The 20915-nt window shown below is 40.0% G+C and overlaps 1 protein-coding gene across 1 annotated transcript in view; it reads right to left on the bottom strand.

The window, feature by feature from the left end:
• Window positions 1–20915, bottom strand: part of LOC103623944 (sodium channel protein type 5 subunit alpha-like) — a 215327-nt gene that overhangs the window by 140792 nt on the left and 53620 nt on the right. Inside the window, 2 exon segments of the mRNA XM_017746784.1 lie at window positions 9544–9774; window positions 17746–17837. Of these exon segments, the coding sequence (XP_017602273.1) occupies window positions 9544–9774; window positions 17746–17837 (323 nt within the window).

Raw genomic sequence — 20915 nt, 5'->3', positions numbered from 1 at the left:
GCTGTATTAAGGGTGTTATTAGGGGAGAATGCTTGGGAAAAAAATGGCACTGCCAGTTAGTTCTCCTTGGCTAAAAGGGGTTGCAAATAATTATAATAATCAGTTACTCTCCTGTTGCTCAGCCCATGACAGGGCATCTGGCTCTCCTTTGCTCTCCCCTGGCATCTGCTGCTGCTGACCCTTCTGCTGAGTTTCAAAGGCTCTTGTGTGCTCTCCTCTCCCTGCTTCCCGTCCTCCCTCTTCCCCTGCAAAACCACTTCTGGCCCAGCTCTCTGCTGCCTCCATACCCTGCAACCATGTGGAAGAACATTTCCAAAATGTCAGTTCAAAAAGGAACAGGAGGAGTTATGGCCAAGAGGGTTGGGTGGGTAGAAGGAGCAGAGATCAAGGGGACAACTTTATGTACAGCATTGGCAACTGCATGACTTTGTGGTAAACACAGCCTGGAATTCCAGGCATGAGTTGTCCTGCAGGAGATATGGAGGGGCTGGGGGGAGGTTGTAGAAAATCATACAACGAGGTGGTGGGAGGAAAGTGGTCTCCTTCAGTTTGAGTCTCTCTGGTAGGCTCCTATTAGTGCTTCTCCCCACGCTCCAGACAAGTCAGAGAAGCAATTTCCCTGCCAGGCTCAGCAGTCGCCACAGCACAGAAAATATCTCCAATTTTGACAGTACAGATTTTCCCCTTTTGAGAAAAAGCCACTAAAAATATCAATCAAGCCCTCTTGAGCTAGATGGCTCCCGTGCACTAGAAGAGGCTCTGAAAGCCTCAGAGATCCACAGTACATGGTTTGTGCTGCTCACATGGTCTGAGGGAACAAAAAGCACATCAGGAGAGGAGGAAAAGCACATCAGGAGCTTTTGGAGACGTGCACTAGAGGAGAGTGGAGAATTTAGATGCTGTCAGATTGGCTTAGGGACCTTGCCAAGTCCAGGAGCATCCCCAGGAAGATGAGACAGGAGACAATGACTAGCAATAAACACACATCTGGCTTTTAAACATCTTCAGATATCCTCCTTCTATGCCTCTGTGCCTCACCAGTCACTCAGACCCACACACTTAGGGCTGTAGGGTGCATAGCATATAACTAAAAGCACATTTAGTACCACTTGTTTAGACATATGCTCCATATGAATAGGTAGCAAAGTGCTGAAGTGTGCTCTCTGGAAGTTTTCTAGATGTTTTGTGTTTTATGGAATTTTTTCATATGTTTCACACAAAAGAAAATAAAAAGCTGCTACAAAGGTTGGTCGAATGCATTTGATTACAGACAGATGATGGAAAAACAGAAAAAAACTAACTTCTGCACTTACTGTGATAAAGAAAACAAATAAATTGGATCAAAAAAGGGCTGAGAGACAGAAAACATGGATTAAGCTGAAAAGACAGTGTGCAGGATATCTGTGGGCTAATAGAGGGCTGCACCTGCATTTCTTTGTTACATTTATACGTACAATGGAAAGAGAGGGTGAACAGAGAGGTAACAACATCTCCTATACACAGTATTTTCCAGGTAAATAAAGTCTGAGGTGTGGACTGAATGAGGAGCACTAGAGAGACCTACTCCACTAAAAAAAAGAGTGGAGAAATGCAAAGTGGGATATTCAGTTGTCAGAAAGTGAAGTAAAGCAGAGAAGGAGAAAATCTCACCTATCCAAAACCTTGTCAGTCCTTAAATTCCCTGACTAAATTCAGATAAGAGAGACGGATTTTTTTTTTTTTGAAGGGATTCTTAGTCAACACTTTTATGTAATATGAAGCCATGATCAGAGAAAAGTGTAATATTGATATACAGGACAGCCAGGATGGAGTAATATATAGGAAAGGACTGATAAGCAGTGGCTTGCTTCTGTCAGTTCTGTTTAATAACTTTTCAAATGGACAAGGGGATCAAGTGCACCCTCAGTCACTTTGCAGATGACACCAAGCTGGGTGGGAGTGTTGGTCTCCTGGAGGGCAGGAAAGGCTTCTCACTCTCTACAATTCCCCCCTACAGGAAGGTGCAGCCAGGTCAGGGTCGGTCTCTTCTCCCAGGGAACAAGCGATAGGACTGGAAAAAATAACCTCAAGTTGCACCAGGAGAGGTTTAGTTTGGATATTTGGAACAGGCTACCCAGGGAGGTGGTGGGGTCACCATCCCTGGTGGGTTTTAGAAGATGTGTAGATGTGGCTCTTGGGGACAGAGTTTAGTGGTGGACTTGGCAGTGCTGGGGTAACGGTTGGACTTGATGGCTTTAAAAGTCTTTCCCAACCTAAATGACTCTATGATGCAGAAGAAATACCACTTTCAGTGCTTTCAGTAGGGTACCTGCCAGACTGGAAAGTATTGAGAAGGTAATGAGAATGACTGGGAAAATTTAAGAAGAGCAGCAATTGAAAAAATGTGCATCTTTTATCCTAGAAAAAAGGTGACTACCACAGTAAAAACCAGCATGTATTCCAGAAAAGGAGAACAGGGAGCTTTGTGTGCTCCTAGTGACAAGAACATGATAACAATGGTTTTTTGCTTTAAGAAAATGGAGGGGGAGAAAAGAAAAGAAGAATTTTCAAAACTGAAGATAAAGGAAATATTTTTCACTGTACTTCCCATTTGAACTGCTGAAGCTGCTGCTGCAGGCTGCCCCTGCGGACAAAACATTCAAAGAAAGATTTGTTGCCTGTGTAGATAAGGATACCCTGAGTTCCAATAGTTAATGTTAATAGGAAATTAGAAAAATATCTATATTTTGAGCTCTATTAATTGTTTTCTGGAGCAAATGGGGATGTTCAGTGCCACAGAGAGATGCTGCTGTAGGTATGCCAAGGCCAGATTGAGCCTGGGAATTCCCATATTTTATCTCCACCCCACTTGGGGGAATTCAGCACTGATGAAAATTATCAGGAGAAAATATATCTTTACTTATTCCTTAAAACCAGTGCAATAAGAGCAAGCAATAATGCAAGTTATTCTCTGCTCATGTTGCACCTGGGCTGAGTGCTGAAAGCAGAAGATGCCTCTTGCCTTTGCAATGCACTTTACTGCTGAACCTGGAGCATGGAGCAGTCCATGGACAGGGCTTAATGGACACACAGAAAGTCCTTTTAAAAGCACATCACTGTGCAAGCCAAGTGGTGTTTTAATTCTGTAGTTTAAGAACAATTTGGAGGTGCAGGAAAACTGAAAATGTTTAGTCTGAATTTTTCATGCCAGATCTTTCCCCAAGTAGATCTCTCCTTTCTTTAAGCAGTGATGAGAGCAAAAGAGGTATAACTGATGGACAAATCCTCCTGTTTTACAAAATATTTCAAATATTTACAATATAAGAACTTCATCTTTCATCACAAGGCCAAAGAAAAATCTTACTGGATGGTCAGAAAGAGACTGTATTGGATTCAACATTACCAATTCCTATGTTTTTCTGATCCTTGCACTCCTGATGGGGCTTTCTTTTTCTATTTAGCTTAAAACATTGAAGTGCACAGGTACAATACCCATGTTAGTAACACATCAGAGCATTAAGTTTTGAGCATTGATGAAGCTATTTATCAAAAGACCCACAGCACTCGAACAAAGCCACAACATTTACAGTTAAAATCGAGTAACGTCAATAGATCCCATGCTGACAAGCAGAGTCTGAAAGCCCAGGGAGGCTCCTTGTTTTAATCACTGGTTCACATACAATCATACATAATAAAACACCTATTCCAGTCCCAACTTGATTTATTGCTTCTCTCTTTCCTCCACCTCCATAATTATTCATCAAACACTCACTGTCTTCTATTACCACCTCAGACAACGCCTCAAACACTTTAGCTCTCCCCAAATTGTCTACATTTGTTATCTGACTTGGACAAAATTCTTTTCTCTACAGTTCTCATCCAGATTCAGAGTATCTGTTCATACAGCTCCATTTCAGTGGTTCTGGAAACAAAAATGATTTCATTCAGGCAGAGATAACCACCAGGCACAGAGCTTACAGAAGACACACACAGTCTCATCTACATGCAGACATACATTTCTATATATTCACAGACCTATGCCTCAGCATCTGTTCCACACAAGTCTTTGATCCTTTCTCAAGTGCCCAAGAAGACCATGATTTGGATGGGTATCCCCAAAACTTCACATAATCCCCAAAACTTCACATACTCTATACATCTTTCCAAATCTAGAACCTGAAGCAACCATAAGTTTTTCAGGTCTAACTGGAGGTGACATAAAAGATATTACATTCATCTTGATTTGGATTTTTATTTTTTTACTTAAAGTTGTTTTGCTCTTTTCCCCAGACCTTTGTTAAATACACAATTTGAGTCTAGAAGAAGAGAAAAATCACTGCCATGAAATGAAAGAAACTAGTCTGGAAGAAAAAAATAACAGCCCTGAAATACCTCTTTTAAACCATATAAACAGTAGCTGATTCCTCCCAGTAAAATGTTCATAAAGCTTGAATATTCATTCTTCTTACTCGTTAATATTTTTTTAATATCAATTGCTTGGACAGCACTATCTAAGGAAAATTACAGGGTTGCTCTTTTTTACCTTAAAAGGTTCTGATTTTGAGAGAAAACATATATAGAACACTTTGAAAACAAGACTGTTTCAGAGTGTCTTAAACAAGGTATTTAGTCTAAAGAAAATGTTGGGGTTTAAGACTGTCATTCCATAAGCGACTTTATAACTTAATTATATTTTTAAGGTTCTTTTCTAAAGCATTTTTTCTTATGTGTTCAGCCCTTACATTAGGCCCTGCTCACAAAAGGACTCAGATTTCTACTTACTGACTAGTCAATAATCCATTTTCATAATGGAATACATAAATGACATTAAAGATTCTAAAATCATCAGCTGCATGAATCAACTACACTCAGCCCACTGGTCCATCTCTAGGCCAGTGACATATCTGACATCCTATAGCTTTTGATTGGTTCTCACACGTTCATAAAGCTTCACTTCATCAAATACGTCCTTCATTTAAACACCACAGCCCAAGACAGGCTTTCAAGACTGTTATTTGGAGCTTCTTTCCCAGGAATCTTTACAAGTATTGAAATTAGGCTCACAGTTTTTCAGTCAGCTGGTATTTATAAACTATTAACTCTTCTAATGATAACCAACAGCTCAACGACTTTGATATTGATATATTGATCCCATAATTTTCATAATGTTGTGGATGTAAACCATGATTGTTTTCAACATTTTTTTTTCCCATTTTATTTCGTTTTTGTATACAATCACTGCTGCATCTAAAACTTCGGTCTTCCAGGTTTGTTATTATTAATGTCTAAAAATAATCCTCCTTGGGCTTATTGATCGCAATCTCTTACCAAATCTAGAACCGCAGGTAGGAAAATAATTACCTATCAGTAGTCACTGTTCTCCCAGATGAATGATTCTAATTTTACCATTGGCACTTGACATGAAGGATTTTTTAGTCTGGTTTTATCTGATGCTCAGCTGTCTCTCATCCCTCAATCCATTCATTCAAAGAGTAGTCATACAGAGGAAACTGGGAGACCGGATGAGCTGCTTCTGCCTTAATCTTCATTTTTTCTCCTCTCTAGGTTTGCACTGGTAAGCATTGCTCATTGTAGACAAAAACAGAATGGAATAATTTTTCTGATAAGCCTTCTTAGAGGTTGCTGTTTAAATTGTGGGCCATTTAAAAGGGTGGAAAGAATATAAAAATTCTCTTGTTCATCATGAAGAGGCAGATTTTAGACCTGCATCTCCACTGTGAGTTGAGGAAAGACTAAAAAGTTGTCTCATGATGACTACTGTGCTCAGTAATTAAGCTGAGACACCAGAGGCACCCACAGTAACAGCAGAAGTTTCTTTCACAGAATTAAGCTTTTAATCACAATGCCAGGACACTTCCCTTTTTGACAGTCTAATCAGGAATATTTGCTGACAATTTTGTATTCTAGGACTTTGTATTCCAGTGTTTAGTGAACCTGAATAGGAGCCAGTTTGAATTTTTCCACTGGATCTCCATGCTTGTAAGCTTTGCCTCTTTCTTCCCAACTTTCCTGGCACTTCCTCCAGCTGCAGAAGCCATTGAAATGATGGCAAGAACAAGCAGTGTTGGGTGGACAGGCAGGAATTCCTTATGGGATTCAGCGTATGATCATCTCGTGGCAGACAGGAGGGGAAAACCCCAAAATTCTCAACATTAGCAACCTTGCAATGCAGGACTGACAAGATTTAGGGGAAAAAATAGGTTTTTTCTTCTGCCAGTACAATTCCTACACCACCACTACTAGTGCTGGTACTCTGCCTTTCCTGGAGGCGGAGGCAGGAATAGGGGCAGCAGAGGGGCCAAGCAGCACCTGCACCTCAACCAAGTTAATTGTGGTGAAGACACTGGTAGAAGAGGAAAGCACCTCTGGGTCTTGTGTATGGAGTTAAGGGAAGGAGCTCCTGAAGTCTGGGATCGTGGTGGTTATTTCCTCAAGGATCAACCAAAAATCAAGAGTTACCACTCTTGATAATTGTGGTTAAGCCAGTGATGATGCTAAGTTTGCAAACTGACTTTTTTCCCCGTATATAAAACCAAAATGAGAGGATCAAGAAGAGAGATGAGAAAAAAATTTCCAGACTGGAGGCTGAAAGCAGCTAAGGAAAGACTGCAGAACTCTGTCCAGATACGAAGTAAGTTTTGAATAAAAAAGCAGACCTGAAGCTCTCCCAGGCCATCCCAGATGGCTGTCCCAGAGACAAACCAAAATGTCTCTTGTAGCAAGTGCCCACAGCACACAGTTATCTCAAAGTGAAAAGGGCTTTGAAAGACTCAAAACTGAGTTCTTATCTTTCTTCACACCTCATGACTAACAGTCTCAACTATTTCCTCTGCAGCACCAAGCAATTCTTCCCCGTATTACCCTTTTAAGGGGTTTTACTGATTTTTGTTTTTTCATTCTTGCAAAAAAAGGTTCAAAGGCACAGGAGGAGGCTGCTGCCATTTCAGAGACTCCCTGCTGCCCTTTAAAACATTAAAAACACTCTTAAAGAATCCAAAGCAAATTTTTGCTCTCCAAGAAGAGCAGAACTGTCACATCACCTCATTTTAATTCTCTGTTTTGGTGCCCTGATGAATAGAATTAAGAATTTCTCCAATTTTAGTTTTCAGTGGTTTTCACTCCTTTATTTCTTTACATCCCCCTTTTTCTATAAAGTACTATTATGGAACTCTAACAGTACTTCAGGTTTCTTTTTTCTGGGTTTTTTAGATTAACATCCCTGCTCCAAACTAAGTGACTCAGCCACACTGGTTTTGAAATCTCCAAAGAGCTCTTGTAATTGTCTGTGCTCCCTTCGAGTGAACTCTACTATCTCAACATGTTGGCCAATTTTCTTCTCTAGTTCTTCTTCAGAGTAAACACTGACACGATTCTGCTTCTTAATATAGTCCTCCTTTTATCTAATTTGGTCTGCCTACACTTTAATCTAACTGTATGTATTGCTTAATTCCCTGCAGTACTTGAAATTCGGACTGTTATTAAATTGTGGTCAGCGCCTCTCCTTTAAACGGTCACTTCATTTCACCATAATACTTATGCAAAATGAAATACAAAGCACTATCCCATCTAGTCACAAAATGAGCCAGTCCTTCCATTTCTGAATTGCTTTAGTGCAATAGTAAACATTAAATGAAAATCCTACTTTATATTGGTCTTTCTTGCCTAACAGCTAAGCCTCCTTCTTCAGCATTTTGAGGAAGGCTTCATTGTTCTTATTCAGAGGTCACTACTTTTTTCTTATAAATCTACTCTTCTTTTAGGTGTTCAGGAGTCTGCTGCACTGCCTCAATGCTTTAACTATTTAAATAATTTCCGTCTATCCATAGTAAGTGACAACTGCTTGCCATAATGCACCATGTCTTTATCCTCAGATATTATGTAAATATTAATTTATATTATTATTATTACTTCCTTGTAATGCCACATGGTTAAAATTTAATTCACTTTAATCCATTATCTCACCAAGTTGATTATCTTTGTAATAGGTAAATCTCCTCTAGTGATAGCAAGTATATTTTCATGACCCTATTAACCATTGCTGGATTTCCTATACGGATTTCTGGGAGTGTCTGCCCTCCTCCCCATATCAGGACCACATAAATAAACTTGCTCATGGTATGCTGGAGCAGCTGTAAAATTCCTTGCATTTAAAGCAATGCTGCAGCTGGCCCTGACATTATCTGTATTTTAACACAGACTGTCCTGTGTCACATTTACCCTATTTCCATTTCCAGAGCCAGACTATCTCCACAGCTCCATTTCTTCCTTTCACCTTTATTGCAGGGCTTTATGCTTCCAGCCATCACTGTTTTGTCCCTCAATGCCTCTGTGACAAGGGGAAAGCAGCACCTCACACAGCTCTCAGTTATCTGTGGCTAGAGGAGCCCTGAAGTGCCTTAGTCCACCACAGGTGCACAAATACCTTTGCTATTTCCTCACTCCATGTTTCCAAACTGGAACTCAAGGGAACATGGATAGGGTAATCAGCAGGTTCCACATCATCCAGGAAAAGTCCAAGAGCTCTTTCCCCTTTCAGCTGATAAGGGCCTCTGATACAGGGACATTGAGAGGACACATAATCTGATGGTCAGGGGCAGTTCCAAAGACAACCCCCATTCAGCCAGAGCTTTGTGACAATGCTGCATCAACCACATCATGCCTTAAAGACACCCATGTCGAGCTTTTTATTCCTTGAACAAAACTTTTCTAACACCACTGTTTCCAGCACTGCTCAGACCACAGGGAGAGGAATTGAGCAGAAGGTCCAGAAGTCACCAGTGGAGAATGGTGGGGCTGCCCTTGGCCTAATCCCTGGTTCAACAGGGCCCTGGGTCAAGCCAGGCAACTTCCATGAGTCAGATGTGGGGTTTTTACAGTGTGAATGGCTGGAGATGTAGGACTGTAAGGTCCACACAGTCAGAGCAGAGGTACCCCATGACACTGTGTCACTGTCTCTCAACCAAAATTCCAGTTAATGAGTTGACTATGTGGTCATTTTTCTCCTTAAAATAAATAAAATACCAAAGGTCACTGGTCACATACAGGATGGCCCAACCCAGTAATGAGTTAGGGCCCAAACAGCATAAGACTTCCTTAAAAGAATTCTCTTGGGATTTTTCAGATTAATAAAGACTGAATTGCTCTGCTTTACCTTTTGGCTTTAAGATCATTAACTCAAATTTTGAACTTTTGCTAGAAAAGGCAAGAGATATAAAATGTCTTCAGAGAAACAACGTGCAAACCAGACCCACATACGCAGAGCTGAAATTTTCATGTGATTGCTCAATTCCAGGAAAGAGAGTTTTAAAATATATAAGACACCCTAAAACTGTGAAAAGGCACCATAGAGATTCAGAAAAAACTTCCAAGGTCTTTCAAAACCACATTGACATCATGAAGAGCCAGTAGTCACATTTTGCTGACTCACATACAGATCTTAGTCAATATAATTAAAAAAAAAAGCCCAAACAACACAGAACAAACAAACAAAAAATAAAACCTCAAATGACCAGAAACCAGACTACAGGACAAAGAAGAGCTTACCTGGATCACTAAGAAATTCCTCTGAGTTGTTCCACATCCTACCATCCAAGTAAAAGGAGCCATTGGTGAAGTTAAACATGGTGTAATCCCTGACACATTTGTGTCTCAAGTTGCCCATGAAGAGCTGGAGGCCTATGAGGGCAAAGACACTCAAGCAGAAAACGGTCAGGATCATCACATCTGCAAGTTTCTTAACAGACTGGATAAGTGCCCCTACAATGGTCTTCAGTCCTAGGGAGATAAAAGCCAAGAGTTTATAGACTGAGAGACTGAAATATGTCTGCAAACAGCTGCTTTTCATGATGAAAATCTCCATGGAAATGGAAATCGGAAGGGCTTTGAGGAAGTGTTTGCAAGTGGACATCAGAAACGAGAGACGAGTGATCACTATGAATGTATAGTTTGGTCTGCTTTTGGACAAAAGTCCTGGCATTGCACAAACACTGATTTAAAAATGGAGGGAAAGCACTAGATGGAGGGACAGCGAGATACAAAAATATCCATGGATAAAGAAAATACGGAATGTGTTTTATATTTTCATGGAGCTGCAGTAAAGGCAGTAAAGCCTAAATCCCATTGAATTTTGAGAACATGAATTACTTTTAAATCTCTCAGGTGATTCTGGTAGCTTTATCCCTGACATAAACAGACGAAGAGGTATGGAAATGCTGTTTATTCCCTGATTATTTTACATACTTTAGTGCCAAATCCAACATGCTGTCCTCACATGAATAATTCCTCTGCCTTCAATTCATTTGCTTAAGACAACAAGAATTTGGGATTAGAAAAAAAGCCAAATACTGGCAATCAAATAAATGCAGTGGAAATTATTCGAGTAAAACAACCTGAGGCTCCAACAATACCTGGGAAAAGTTAATCATTTTATAATATGCTGCCAAAGTAGATAAATCATCCTATTGCATAACACCAAAGGCTTGGGTCACACAAATTAGCTTCTCCTTTATTTTTTCACCCTGTAACACTACCTTCAGTTTATTCTTCCATAAATATTCTGATACAGATAATTATACAGTTTTCTCAAGTGATATTTCTTGCTTTTGAAGTGATCCTGGAGATCAGTAGTGTTTGAGCTGATTGAATGTTACATGATTACAACAGAAAACCCCATTCCTGTTTAAAAAAAGACCCTTCCCTTCTAAACTGGCGTGCTGTAGCTGGACATTAATATCAGCTGCACATTGGTGGCAATTTTGTCATTTCTTTCCTATTTATATTCAATTAATACTGGTAAGTAGTAATAACTGCTTCTGATAATCTGTGTCACCAGTGTGGCAGCAACAAGAGAAATTGATTTGAATGGAAAAAAAGAAAACGAAAAGAGGAAACAGGAGGAATTCTCCTGGGCAATATTCAGAAGCACATTGACTTGCTCACTGAATATGATCATACACATTAAATCTGAGTTCCTTGGAATTCCACCGCAAGAGTTTGGCAGCCACAAAGGCTGAGCTAGTGCTGTGTAATTGGAAATAATATGAAAATGTACTTCAGGACTCACAGGAAAGCAAAATTAGCTTTTGACTTTGCTTAAAAATCTGTGGTTAGAATGAGGGGACGTCAGAGTTTCTCCAATGAGGATGAGCTGCTGGAATGGCCAACAGGTGCAGCAGTCCCTGCATCCAGCAGCCTGAAATACTCCACTCCTGCATAGGATTTTGCTAATCTGTGAATCATATTAACATCTGTAAAATGGCCCATTTCACCAAAAGGCACTGACCCAGCAGGTGTGGGGAGCTTAGCCTATAAAATTCTTTGTTTGCCTCTCTAAAATTAGTTTGTGGCATGGTTATGAGGGCGAGGTTAGACAGCTCCCTGCTCTGCTCAAAAATAAAGCATAAATTATTTCAGGACAAACATTAGGCAAAAGCTGGATTTTCATGCTACCTCTCCTCCTCACCAGAAAGAGATTTTACGAATGAGGTCAGTTCCACTCAGATACTTTGAAAAAGGCTGACTTTGAATATTTGAACCCATCTGTAGGCTTGGCTACCTGTTTTGATGCCTAAATAAAAATGAACCCTCTTCTGCTAATCTAGTCTTGAATAAAATTTTTACCTGAATGGGAAGTAATTTTAGATGAAGTCCAATTCTGAAAGGACTTTCTGGGGTGTCACTGTTGCCAAGCATTGTAAGACCTTTAAGACAGCCAGGTCTTAAACAAGTAGTGAGGTGAGGAAAAAGATTTGCAAATGCACTAGAATTTTAAAATTTTATTTAACTTAATAATCTGAAATATTTTCAGTGATTCTTATCATTGGTTGTCCTTTGAATACACAGATGTTGCTTCACTGAAGTTGGGTAAACTTGGGAAATCCAAATGCAAATTGAGTCTTCAGAACAGGAAAAAATACCACAAGTTCTTTTTCTGCCATACTCCCTGTGAAATCCCTGCAGAACATTTATTTGTCTGTTATACAAATACAAACTTGGAGTTTGTGTTTGTATCATCTCAGTGCACTGATTAATCTTACTCATATGGGCAAGGACAACGGCAGTCCTAATGTGAATAGGGATAACACTAGGGAAAAAACCCGACGAAATTCTAGTCACCAATAAAGACTATCTGTTTTCAAAATCAGGCCTCAGTGTTGCCAATTTCAAGGTCATTTCACGAAACATGTTTTCTCCCAGATTACTTGCTGGAGTTTTAAATAGAATAGCAGTCCTATACTATTAGTTTTACAAGTTCATTCCTTGCAGGTATCAAATATTTCTTTATGGGAGGTTTTTCTGCTTTAGTTCCTTTTAAATTCTTTTTTCTTTTGTTTTCACAGCTTACAAGCTTCTGAACAATTTAAGATGATGCTTCAGTAATACAATTTCTGTAATTAAAGACCATTTAAAAATAACTTGCACTCTGCCTCCTGGACCTTTGTTAAAACTTTCCAGGAAAAACATTTGGAAAGTGTCATACTTCCAGTTAAACTGTTTTTTCTCACCCTTTAAAAACAAAATTTTCTCAGAAAATTAAGTAGCATCCATCAAGGTGGTTGACACAAATAAGTGCCATGGCTTACTAAAATATTAAATCCATTGTTCATTTAAACTTTCTGTGCCTCCAAAATGGAAGGGCTAGGGGGGAATTAAGGGCAGCCAGGACCTCTTGCAGGTGCTCTGCATCTCTCTTTATCAATCCCATGTTTTGTAAAAGCAATGCTAGCTGTATTCAAATTTAGAGCGTGGTTAAATCTTCTGGATAAATAATCCTTCTTTGAAATAGTGCCAATGAGAGCACTGCAATATAGCTTAATAGAAGATACTATTTATGGGGCATTAAGGCATTTACTTAATTCTTGCGAGTCAAACATCAAACCAGGCAGCATGCAGAAAAAACCCGAGGATCTGGTCCAAAGCTGAGTAACATCTACACCCGTTAATGACAATGGGTCTATAGATTACTCCCTGTGGAGTAAATCTGTAACAGGCTTTTTCTGAATCACTGACTTCTTTCCACACCTCTGGGCCAAATCCTGCTTGCATGACATGAAAAACACCACGAGATCCAAAACCAGTGGAATGAGGGCTGTATAGGCAGCCTGACATCTGCAGAGAGCAAGAAGAATTTGGCCCAAACATTCCTGTTAAGGCAGGTAGAAATTATCACATTCAGAGGTTAATCAAATAATCATTTTTCAAATGCAAAGCAGAAACCATAGAAAATGCAAGCAACACCAAACAATGACAAATGGCAAGATCCCAAAACACCATCCATTCCTTATGCGAGATGTGAGGAAGTATTAGCATAATTCAGTATGACATCCATACCAGATGTTGGCAATCACCTACAGAACATCAGATACGTTCATGCACGGTCTGGAAACAAGCAGGGAGAAAAAGAAAAATAAAAAACCACCAAAAAAAAAAAAAGAGAGAGTGACTTGCAGCAGGATTGTCCTTACCAAGCCCATTCCTTTCCCTGAGGGTACACCTTTGTCCTGTAAAATGTCTGCACCAGTCACGTGTGTAGGGAGAGAAGGGCTCACCGTTGATGAGTGTATTTTGTCATTAGTTACTGAGACATGGGGCAGCAAAGAGTTTAACAACATGCTGGTAATGGTGGAGAAGTGACTGCCATGCCAGTCTCCAAGGAAAACAGAAATATGTCATCTTTTTCTGACCTCTGGGGTAGTTACTTCTTGAATTAACTGATTTATCCACCAAAAGGGTGACATCTATCTCTCTGCAGCAGGACTCCAGCGAGACTGAAGCAGTGAACGAGGGTCAGTCTCCTCCACACAGTCTTAATTCTCGTTCTCCAAGCCCTGTTCTGGCTATCATTGAGGCACTGGATAACATTCACAGCACTATTTATAGCCTTTAGTCTCACACTAACTTAAATGGGAGCTGGATCAGGCCCCAAAGTGCCTTGGCCCAATTTTCTATGAGGTCACCTTTCCCCGGTATCCTGTCGTGTCGTGTGAGATGCCCGTGGTGTACACGCCTGTTCCAGAAAGAGCAGTGGAGCTTCTCTGGATACAGGCAGTTTACAAAATCCTGGGGATGATGATGATGATACATGTTGTGGTCTTTTAATGGAGAGGGTGTACCTCAGGGTTTATGTTATCTCAATTAGTACTTCTCAAAAACATCGGTGATTTCCACGAGGATAAAATACTATTCAAGACCCTCTGCTGTTCCTATTGAGCACACTGGGATTTGGATACGCTGGTAATGGGAAGGTAATGGGAGATAAATGAATGGCTTCAGTGGGTTGTTCTGCTGCTGACCATGGTTCCTATCCAGATGGAAAAACAAATGAATCCAGTTGCCGTGGCAACGTGCAAGACGCCAATTAGTAAATCAAATCACTGAGAGTTAAAGGTTTTAAAATGCTCCCATAGAGAAAATTTCTAAGCACCTGAACCTGTACAAAGCTTGTTTTCCTCTCAATATCGTGGGCAACTGGAAAACAGGAAGAAATAGGTGTGTTTAGTGCAGAAGAGGCAAAATTGAGTGGTTCCATGACGGTCTTCTGGCATGTTAAGGGCTGCGACAGGAGGTAAGGCACTGACCTGATGTCTTACACAGACCCAGAGTAAAAAAGGGAGAGCTGATAATGCAGCAAGAGAGAGGGAGGCTGGCTTCAGAGCCAACAGCTGCAGGTCCATGGACATTTAGAGAGGGAGATATTGGCATTATGGCACCCAAACTGAGCCCCAGCTCTCCACTGAGAGGGAAGCTTGGTGGTAGATGCAACACACTTGTGTTGTTGGATCTGGATTGCAACCATCCTCCCGGGACAATTCTTCTAATGACAAAAGCAATGAGTTGCTGGAACAGTTCCTGGACTTCTCAGGAAGACCCCGGGACCTCCACCTTTGAAGGACTGCTTGAAGAAGCTAGGCAATAAATATCATGCCACGCTTGAGCTGCACTAAATGCAGCCTTGGGCAAGGGGAATGGACTCTGAGTTTAGGAGATCTTTTTCAGCCCTGTAAGCCCATGTCCCCCTAAATATCCCTGTGCCCGCCTGAGCACTTAGAGCCAGACATTAAAGGTAGGTGAGATTTTTAAAAGCCCTAATTGTCAGCTTTACTGACTCCCTCTGGAGTCAATAGAGAAACTCATTGATTCCAAGTGAAGCAGAATGCCTTTGTAAACCAGCCTCTAAGTGCTTTGCTGGACAGAAGCCTTGCACCACGGAGGACTTGGCCCGTGGCTTTCCGTAAGCAATTTCACTGAGCATGGTGAGTTCAAGTGCGCTTGTGCAAATAGAAGTACCTGATGGAAAAGTGATCAATTTTATTGAGGGAAAGCTCAGATATTTCCAAAGGAGAGTACAACTTGGTGTTTTTCACCTGAGATGTCAAAGAGGAAGCCAAAATAACAACCACCTTTTCCTTCCTATTGCAATTAACCCCAAAAATCTCATGAAAGATATTAATGTTCACCATCTTTTCATTTTTAAGCCTGTTGGGGGAAAATATTTCACCTCAGCATAACCCTATGCTATCATTAAAAACTCAGACTCATCTCCAGATAAACCACAGCACCATGCCCAATATATCTGTTAAAATATATGTGCCTAAATGAAAGATGAACTGACTACTCTGAAAGTATCTGCTAATATTAAAAAAACCCCACCTTGTCTGTGTTTCACTGGCAGCTATGGCAATTTGTAGCTCTCCACATTTGTAATTTAAACATACTCAGGGCACAGGTAATCTTGATGATAAAATCAAAGGCCAGATACTTGATTAGCATATCTTCATGCAGTTATCTCACCAAATAATTTAGGGACTTGTACATAAAAATGCAGTTATCAAAAAAACTAATCAAATATTCAGTCAGAATGAAAGAAGAGAATGTGAGTTATTATGTATTACTTGAATAAATAATACTCCTCTTGTTTTTTTGTTTTGGGGTTTTTTTCCCTATTAACCAACAAATGGAACAACTCAGTGTTTAATATCACTGAAGGGTTTTGGTGTATTTGAATCTGGTTTTTTGTATCTCAGTACTCAAATTTTTCCTGACTAAGTCAAATTTTATCATTTTCTGTAAAACAAGCTTCAGCTCCTCCTCTGATACAGGACAACAGAAAATTGTTATATATATAACTCAGGAAAACTAACAGGCTCTGCTCTGAAGAGGCTCAAGCTTGAGACAAGATGTAAGGTGAAAGGTGTCCCCTGGAGATGGATGTCCCTCCAAGTCTAGTCTTCAAATTGCTGGCAAAGGAATCTAGGAAACAAACTCCGGCTTTCTCTCTGATTAGCCACTACCATCTCACATGATCTGTAAAGCTGTGCTCAGCTTTGTTTCCCAAGAAAAATAAAAATCCTTTCTCAGTGGAAATTCAATTAGAGAACCTTAAAAAAACCCACAACCTTTTGCCAATAGATTATTCTTTAAATCTTAGAGACAAAAATTAAGACAGATTTCAAGGACCTAATGAATGATCATCTTAGAGTATTCTTTAAAACCTGTATTTGGACATACATTTTCAATGAAAAGTACCTTGCTTTCCCAGGAATTCCCCTAATTTTCATTACTTTGGTAGTGGGATGAGAGACCACACTCTAGACCCAGATATATATATTTTCTTAACACCTCCATTTCTGGATTCCCATTTCTAGTTTATACCCCATGTGAGTGCTAGTGATTGGTTTTAATACATGTCCCTGCAAGTTTACACCACAGAATTTGTTTAGATTCATATTATATTGTGGATGTGCATAACAGAGTGGGAAGAAAAGCCTTTCTAACCTTAAAGATCTGTGAGTGAGAATCTGAGCAGTTCTCTCGGTGTTTTGAATATTTTTGATATGTAATTGCCAACATCTGTTCAGGATTATCACGGATAGGATCTACCATGCATGGCTTTTGCTACCTTCTCTACCTTGTCATGCAGGTTGGAGATGTTAAACACTGAGGCTGAATGAGACCTGTCCATAGATAATGCTCAGCAATAAAGTTTGTCATATGGTTAGTCCTCAGTGGACTAATCTCTGCATAAATTACTTAATAAAATATATATATTTTTTTTTAATAGTAAGAGATTATATAAAGAGCTTCTTTCACCACCAGATGTGTAGTAAAACACTGACTTTTTTTTTTTTTTGGAGTGGGGGAAGAGGGGAGAAATCATATCCTTGAAAATGTATGAAAACATGAGTCGATGAAATGCTGAAGCTACCAAAACAAGTAATGAAATGTTTTCTGATCTCTTCAATGCCCAAAATTTCAGCAGTGTTTCTATCACATGCAAATGGATAAACACCATGACAAATTAGGCTATCTGTGCCTGCGGTCTTGAAACGTCAGCTCATAGCACAGATTTAGATTCCTCTATCGATGTGCCCTTAAACATGAATATGCATTTTGAGGTCATTAACCTTCCATTTTTCAAAATCAATATCCGAAGGCTGTAAAAGATTTTCATTGCCATTTTCATACGGTTCACAAATGAGCACTTTATGTCTGTGACTCACGAGCCACCATTCTTACTGCAGCACTTGTGAGGACCATAATTTTGGAGGTACTCTCATTCCGTCTGCCCTCAAAAACCATATTGGAAAAACATATTAAAAAAATGTATTCTATTGACAGGTCACATTCCCTACATTCCTCCATTTCCTGATCAGTATCTATGGTTAAGTCTTTTGTAATTACAGTGTTTACTCGTGGAAATGGCATGTAGGCTTTAACTGCAGCCCGAGTGTTTAACCTGATTTTCACCTGAAATGACTGAGATTGTTTTCAGCGCCCGCAGTACTCTGAACGTTCGTAAGGCTGAGACATTGCCCAGGTCCACAAATTCAGTTATGTATCTGTAACAAGGGAAAGTCACACACAGACAATGACAAAACACCAGCCAGAAAAACAACAATCAAAGGGACAAAGAGAGACAGAGAAAGAATCACTTGTAGCTGAGAGCCAAAACGTAAGGATCAGGGCGTCTTACCTGGGATTACTGAAATAGTTTTTAAAGCTCTCAATACCCTGAAAGTCCGAAGAGGTGAAACACTGCCTACATTCACAAATTCTCCTACATACCTGTAGAATTAAGTCACAGTTATTTGGAATTATACAATAGAGTATGAGACTTGTCTGAATGAAGAAAGCATTCATACACAGTGGGAGCGAACGCAGCCGAATGAGAGGTGCATCCACTTTTCAGGCTGTTCTTTGATGCCATTTGCCCTGGGGTTTTTATTAGTGCACATCATTTCAAATGCTACTTGAATTATTAAACTTTTCTAATAGGCATCAATTCTTTAAAACTACTGGGTAAACTCTGTTATTGTTCTGTTCAGCCATAAATACTTTAAAGATTTTTACCATCATGTAGTTGAACAAGAAAAAAATTCTTTACATTATTGGAGATATTAAGAATTATTTTGCTGCTCTAAAAAAAAAAATAAAGGCTTCGAATACTCAAGTAATTTTCACATAATAGCTTCTGAAAACTACAAATAGGACAACATAGCGAAATAGTGCAAACATTTCAACTGAGTTATTTAGTTTAAGATGCTGTATTCTGTGGTAAAGCAAATTTTGGGTTCAAGAGATGCTTTAAGTTGTATTTTGTTTTGTATTTCAATTTCATGCCCTCTGGCTGCAGGAAGATGGAGTATAAAAGAATATAACTGCCATCCTACTAAAAAACCTATTTATGATTAAAATACCAATCCCAGCTGTTCCCTGCCATGCCTCTTTTGGTCATCCTGGAGACCCATCACCTCTGAGCTAATGCTCCCAGGAGGGAACATTCTGTTCATGGAATGATTTTCGTTTTATCTGTGTTGTACAAAATTATTTCCTCCAAGCCAGTCTTGGACCCTTGAATTTCACTTCTAAAATTCTACCAAATTTCATTCAACTGCCCTACTTCTTTGGGGCATTTGTTTCTACATGTTAAGGAAAAAACTCACCTGGTTATTTTACAAAGCCTGCTTAAGTGGGCTTTGTCCAAAGGCCACTGGGGAGGACAAAGCATCCTCTCCATATCTACTAATCCAGATTATAGCCTGAAAGAACAATATTGTTTCTCTTCATAATCTCATAGGGGAGTCTGGGCAACGATTTACCTGTTTCCTCCCCAGCTTTACCCTGTGCTTCTCTCCCAAACTCTTCTGCAGCACAAAAGGTGGAGGAAAAAAATAATTTGGGGAGAAGCAATAGGATGGGAATATGGTTTTGCTGACTAGAGATTTGTAAAAACACATTTTAAATACATGAACAAGCATATGAAGCAAATAATACTGCTGCTTGTAATAAGTTAATTAAGATTTATTTTGGTCATTTATTCGATCAAATTGCTGCTGACCAGTTCTTCTGTACCAGTGAGTGAGAAGCAACTGGAATTCCCATCCTGAATTTTCCCATTATCCAAGGAATTGCTTACTGTCTTTAAGATTTTGACTGGGCACTTTCCAACCCAGAGTCACAGCTGCCTCTCCCTCACTTGTCCTGTCAAGTACTCCCGAGTCTGGGAGAGAGGGATCTAAACAGGAGCAGTTTCATCATTTCCCTTGAACCCATCCATGGTCCCAGAGAGGGACACAAGCCATGGCTGTGTCCACCAGCACAGGACAGGAGGAAAGCCCTGGAAACCTACAGTCCTTCTTACTCTCCAGTGTGCTATTTAAAACTACTCTCTGTGACCCAGTCTGTGCTGTTTCTGCCCGAAAGAGAACACAGGAAGCTGTTTTGCAATAACTCCAAAGCAAATGATGGTCTTCCCACTGTAACATCCATCAGTGAAATAATCATATTTTCTGATAGCTCAAAACCCTTGATCCATCTGAATCTCATGGCCCCTTATCAGGCTCCTCCATTTTGAATCCTCAGGCCATCTTTGTTTGCAGATACAGAAACACCTCTGGCAGCACATAGGCTACAAGCAAAGACAACACCAGAGTTACCTGTGTGATCCATCTTCCTTTAAATTACTTGCAAATTGGATTTGTATGAAGGCTAAATCATATCAGAATAGATTCCATTATCCAATGCTCTGTACTATCTGCTGCTTGCATACTTGGGAAGGAGGTTTCATTGTGCGTATGAAGATCATATTGCAGCCACTTTTAACTCTCTCACTGCTGCCTGTGGGCTCAAGGAAACACTTTCCTATTTCTTTTTTCACTCCAGAATTCCATTTTTTTTTCCATTCTGAAAGGCTTACTATAATATGCCCTAAAGTAAGAAACAATAGGAATGGATGCTGGTTCTGAACAGATAGTTTGATATAAAGAAAACAGTTTGATGTTAAGAAGCTTGATGGTTCACAGTTGCAGGTCCCCCTGTTTTAGGGATGTTCTAACTAAGATGTGAAATACCATTTGGAAAGAAAATTGAAATGTAGTTAGGAAAGAAAGCACAGACCCTCAAGCCTCTCACTAGAAAAGCCTTAAGGATTTTTCATGATCCTTGGGCTGAAGCACTGAGTGGCCATTCAAGTCTAGAATTAGAAAAGAAAAAAGAGGTAAACCCACAGCCTGTGGGCACCAAATCCTGGTTCCTGCCAACAGGGAGTGAATAATTCCCCTGTGGGTAACAGTCCACCTCAAGGTCTGTGCAAACCTTCACATCTTTCTTGCTTCCTACATCCCAAACACCCAGAGATTATGTGGAGGGAATATAAGGGATATTCAGACTGTGGTCCCCACTGACTGTTCAGACTTGAATTTCACTCTGAGATTCTCCCAGAGCCAGGGGTGATGTCTCAACCTCTGCTTGAGTTGAGAAGATGAGGTGGAGCAGATTCATGGTCAAAGCTGGAAGCTATGGTTCCTCTTGCCCTTTTCTCTGCTTCCTTTCTACCTTACTGTCAGAAGCCTCCTTCCTTCCAGAAAAGTGAGAACCCATGCACAGAAATTCTACACGTTGTGCTCAATTCTGAGACC

Source organism: Corvus brachyrhynchos, unplaced genomic scaffold (assembly GCF_000691975.1).
Source record: "Corvus brachyrhynchos isolate BGI_N302 unplaced genomic scaffold, ASM69197v1 scaffold18, whole genome shotgun sequence".
In the NCBI taxonomy this organism is placed as follows: Eukaryota; Metazoa; Chordata; class Aves; order Passeriformes; family Corvidae; genus Corvus; species Corvus brachyrhynchos.
The sequence above is the reverse complement of the archived record's forward strand: the minus strand, read 5'-3'. Positions and strand labels throughout refer to the sequence as shown.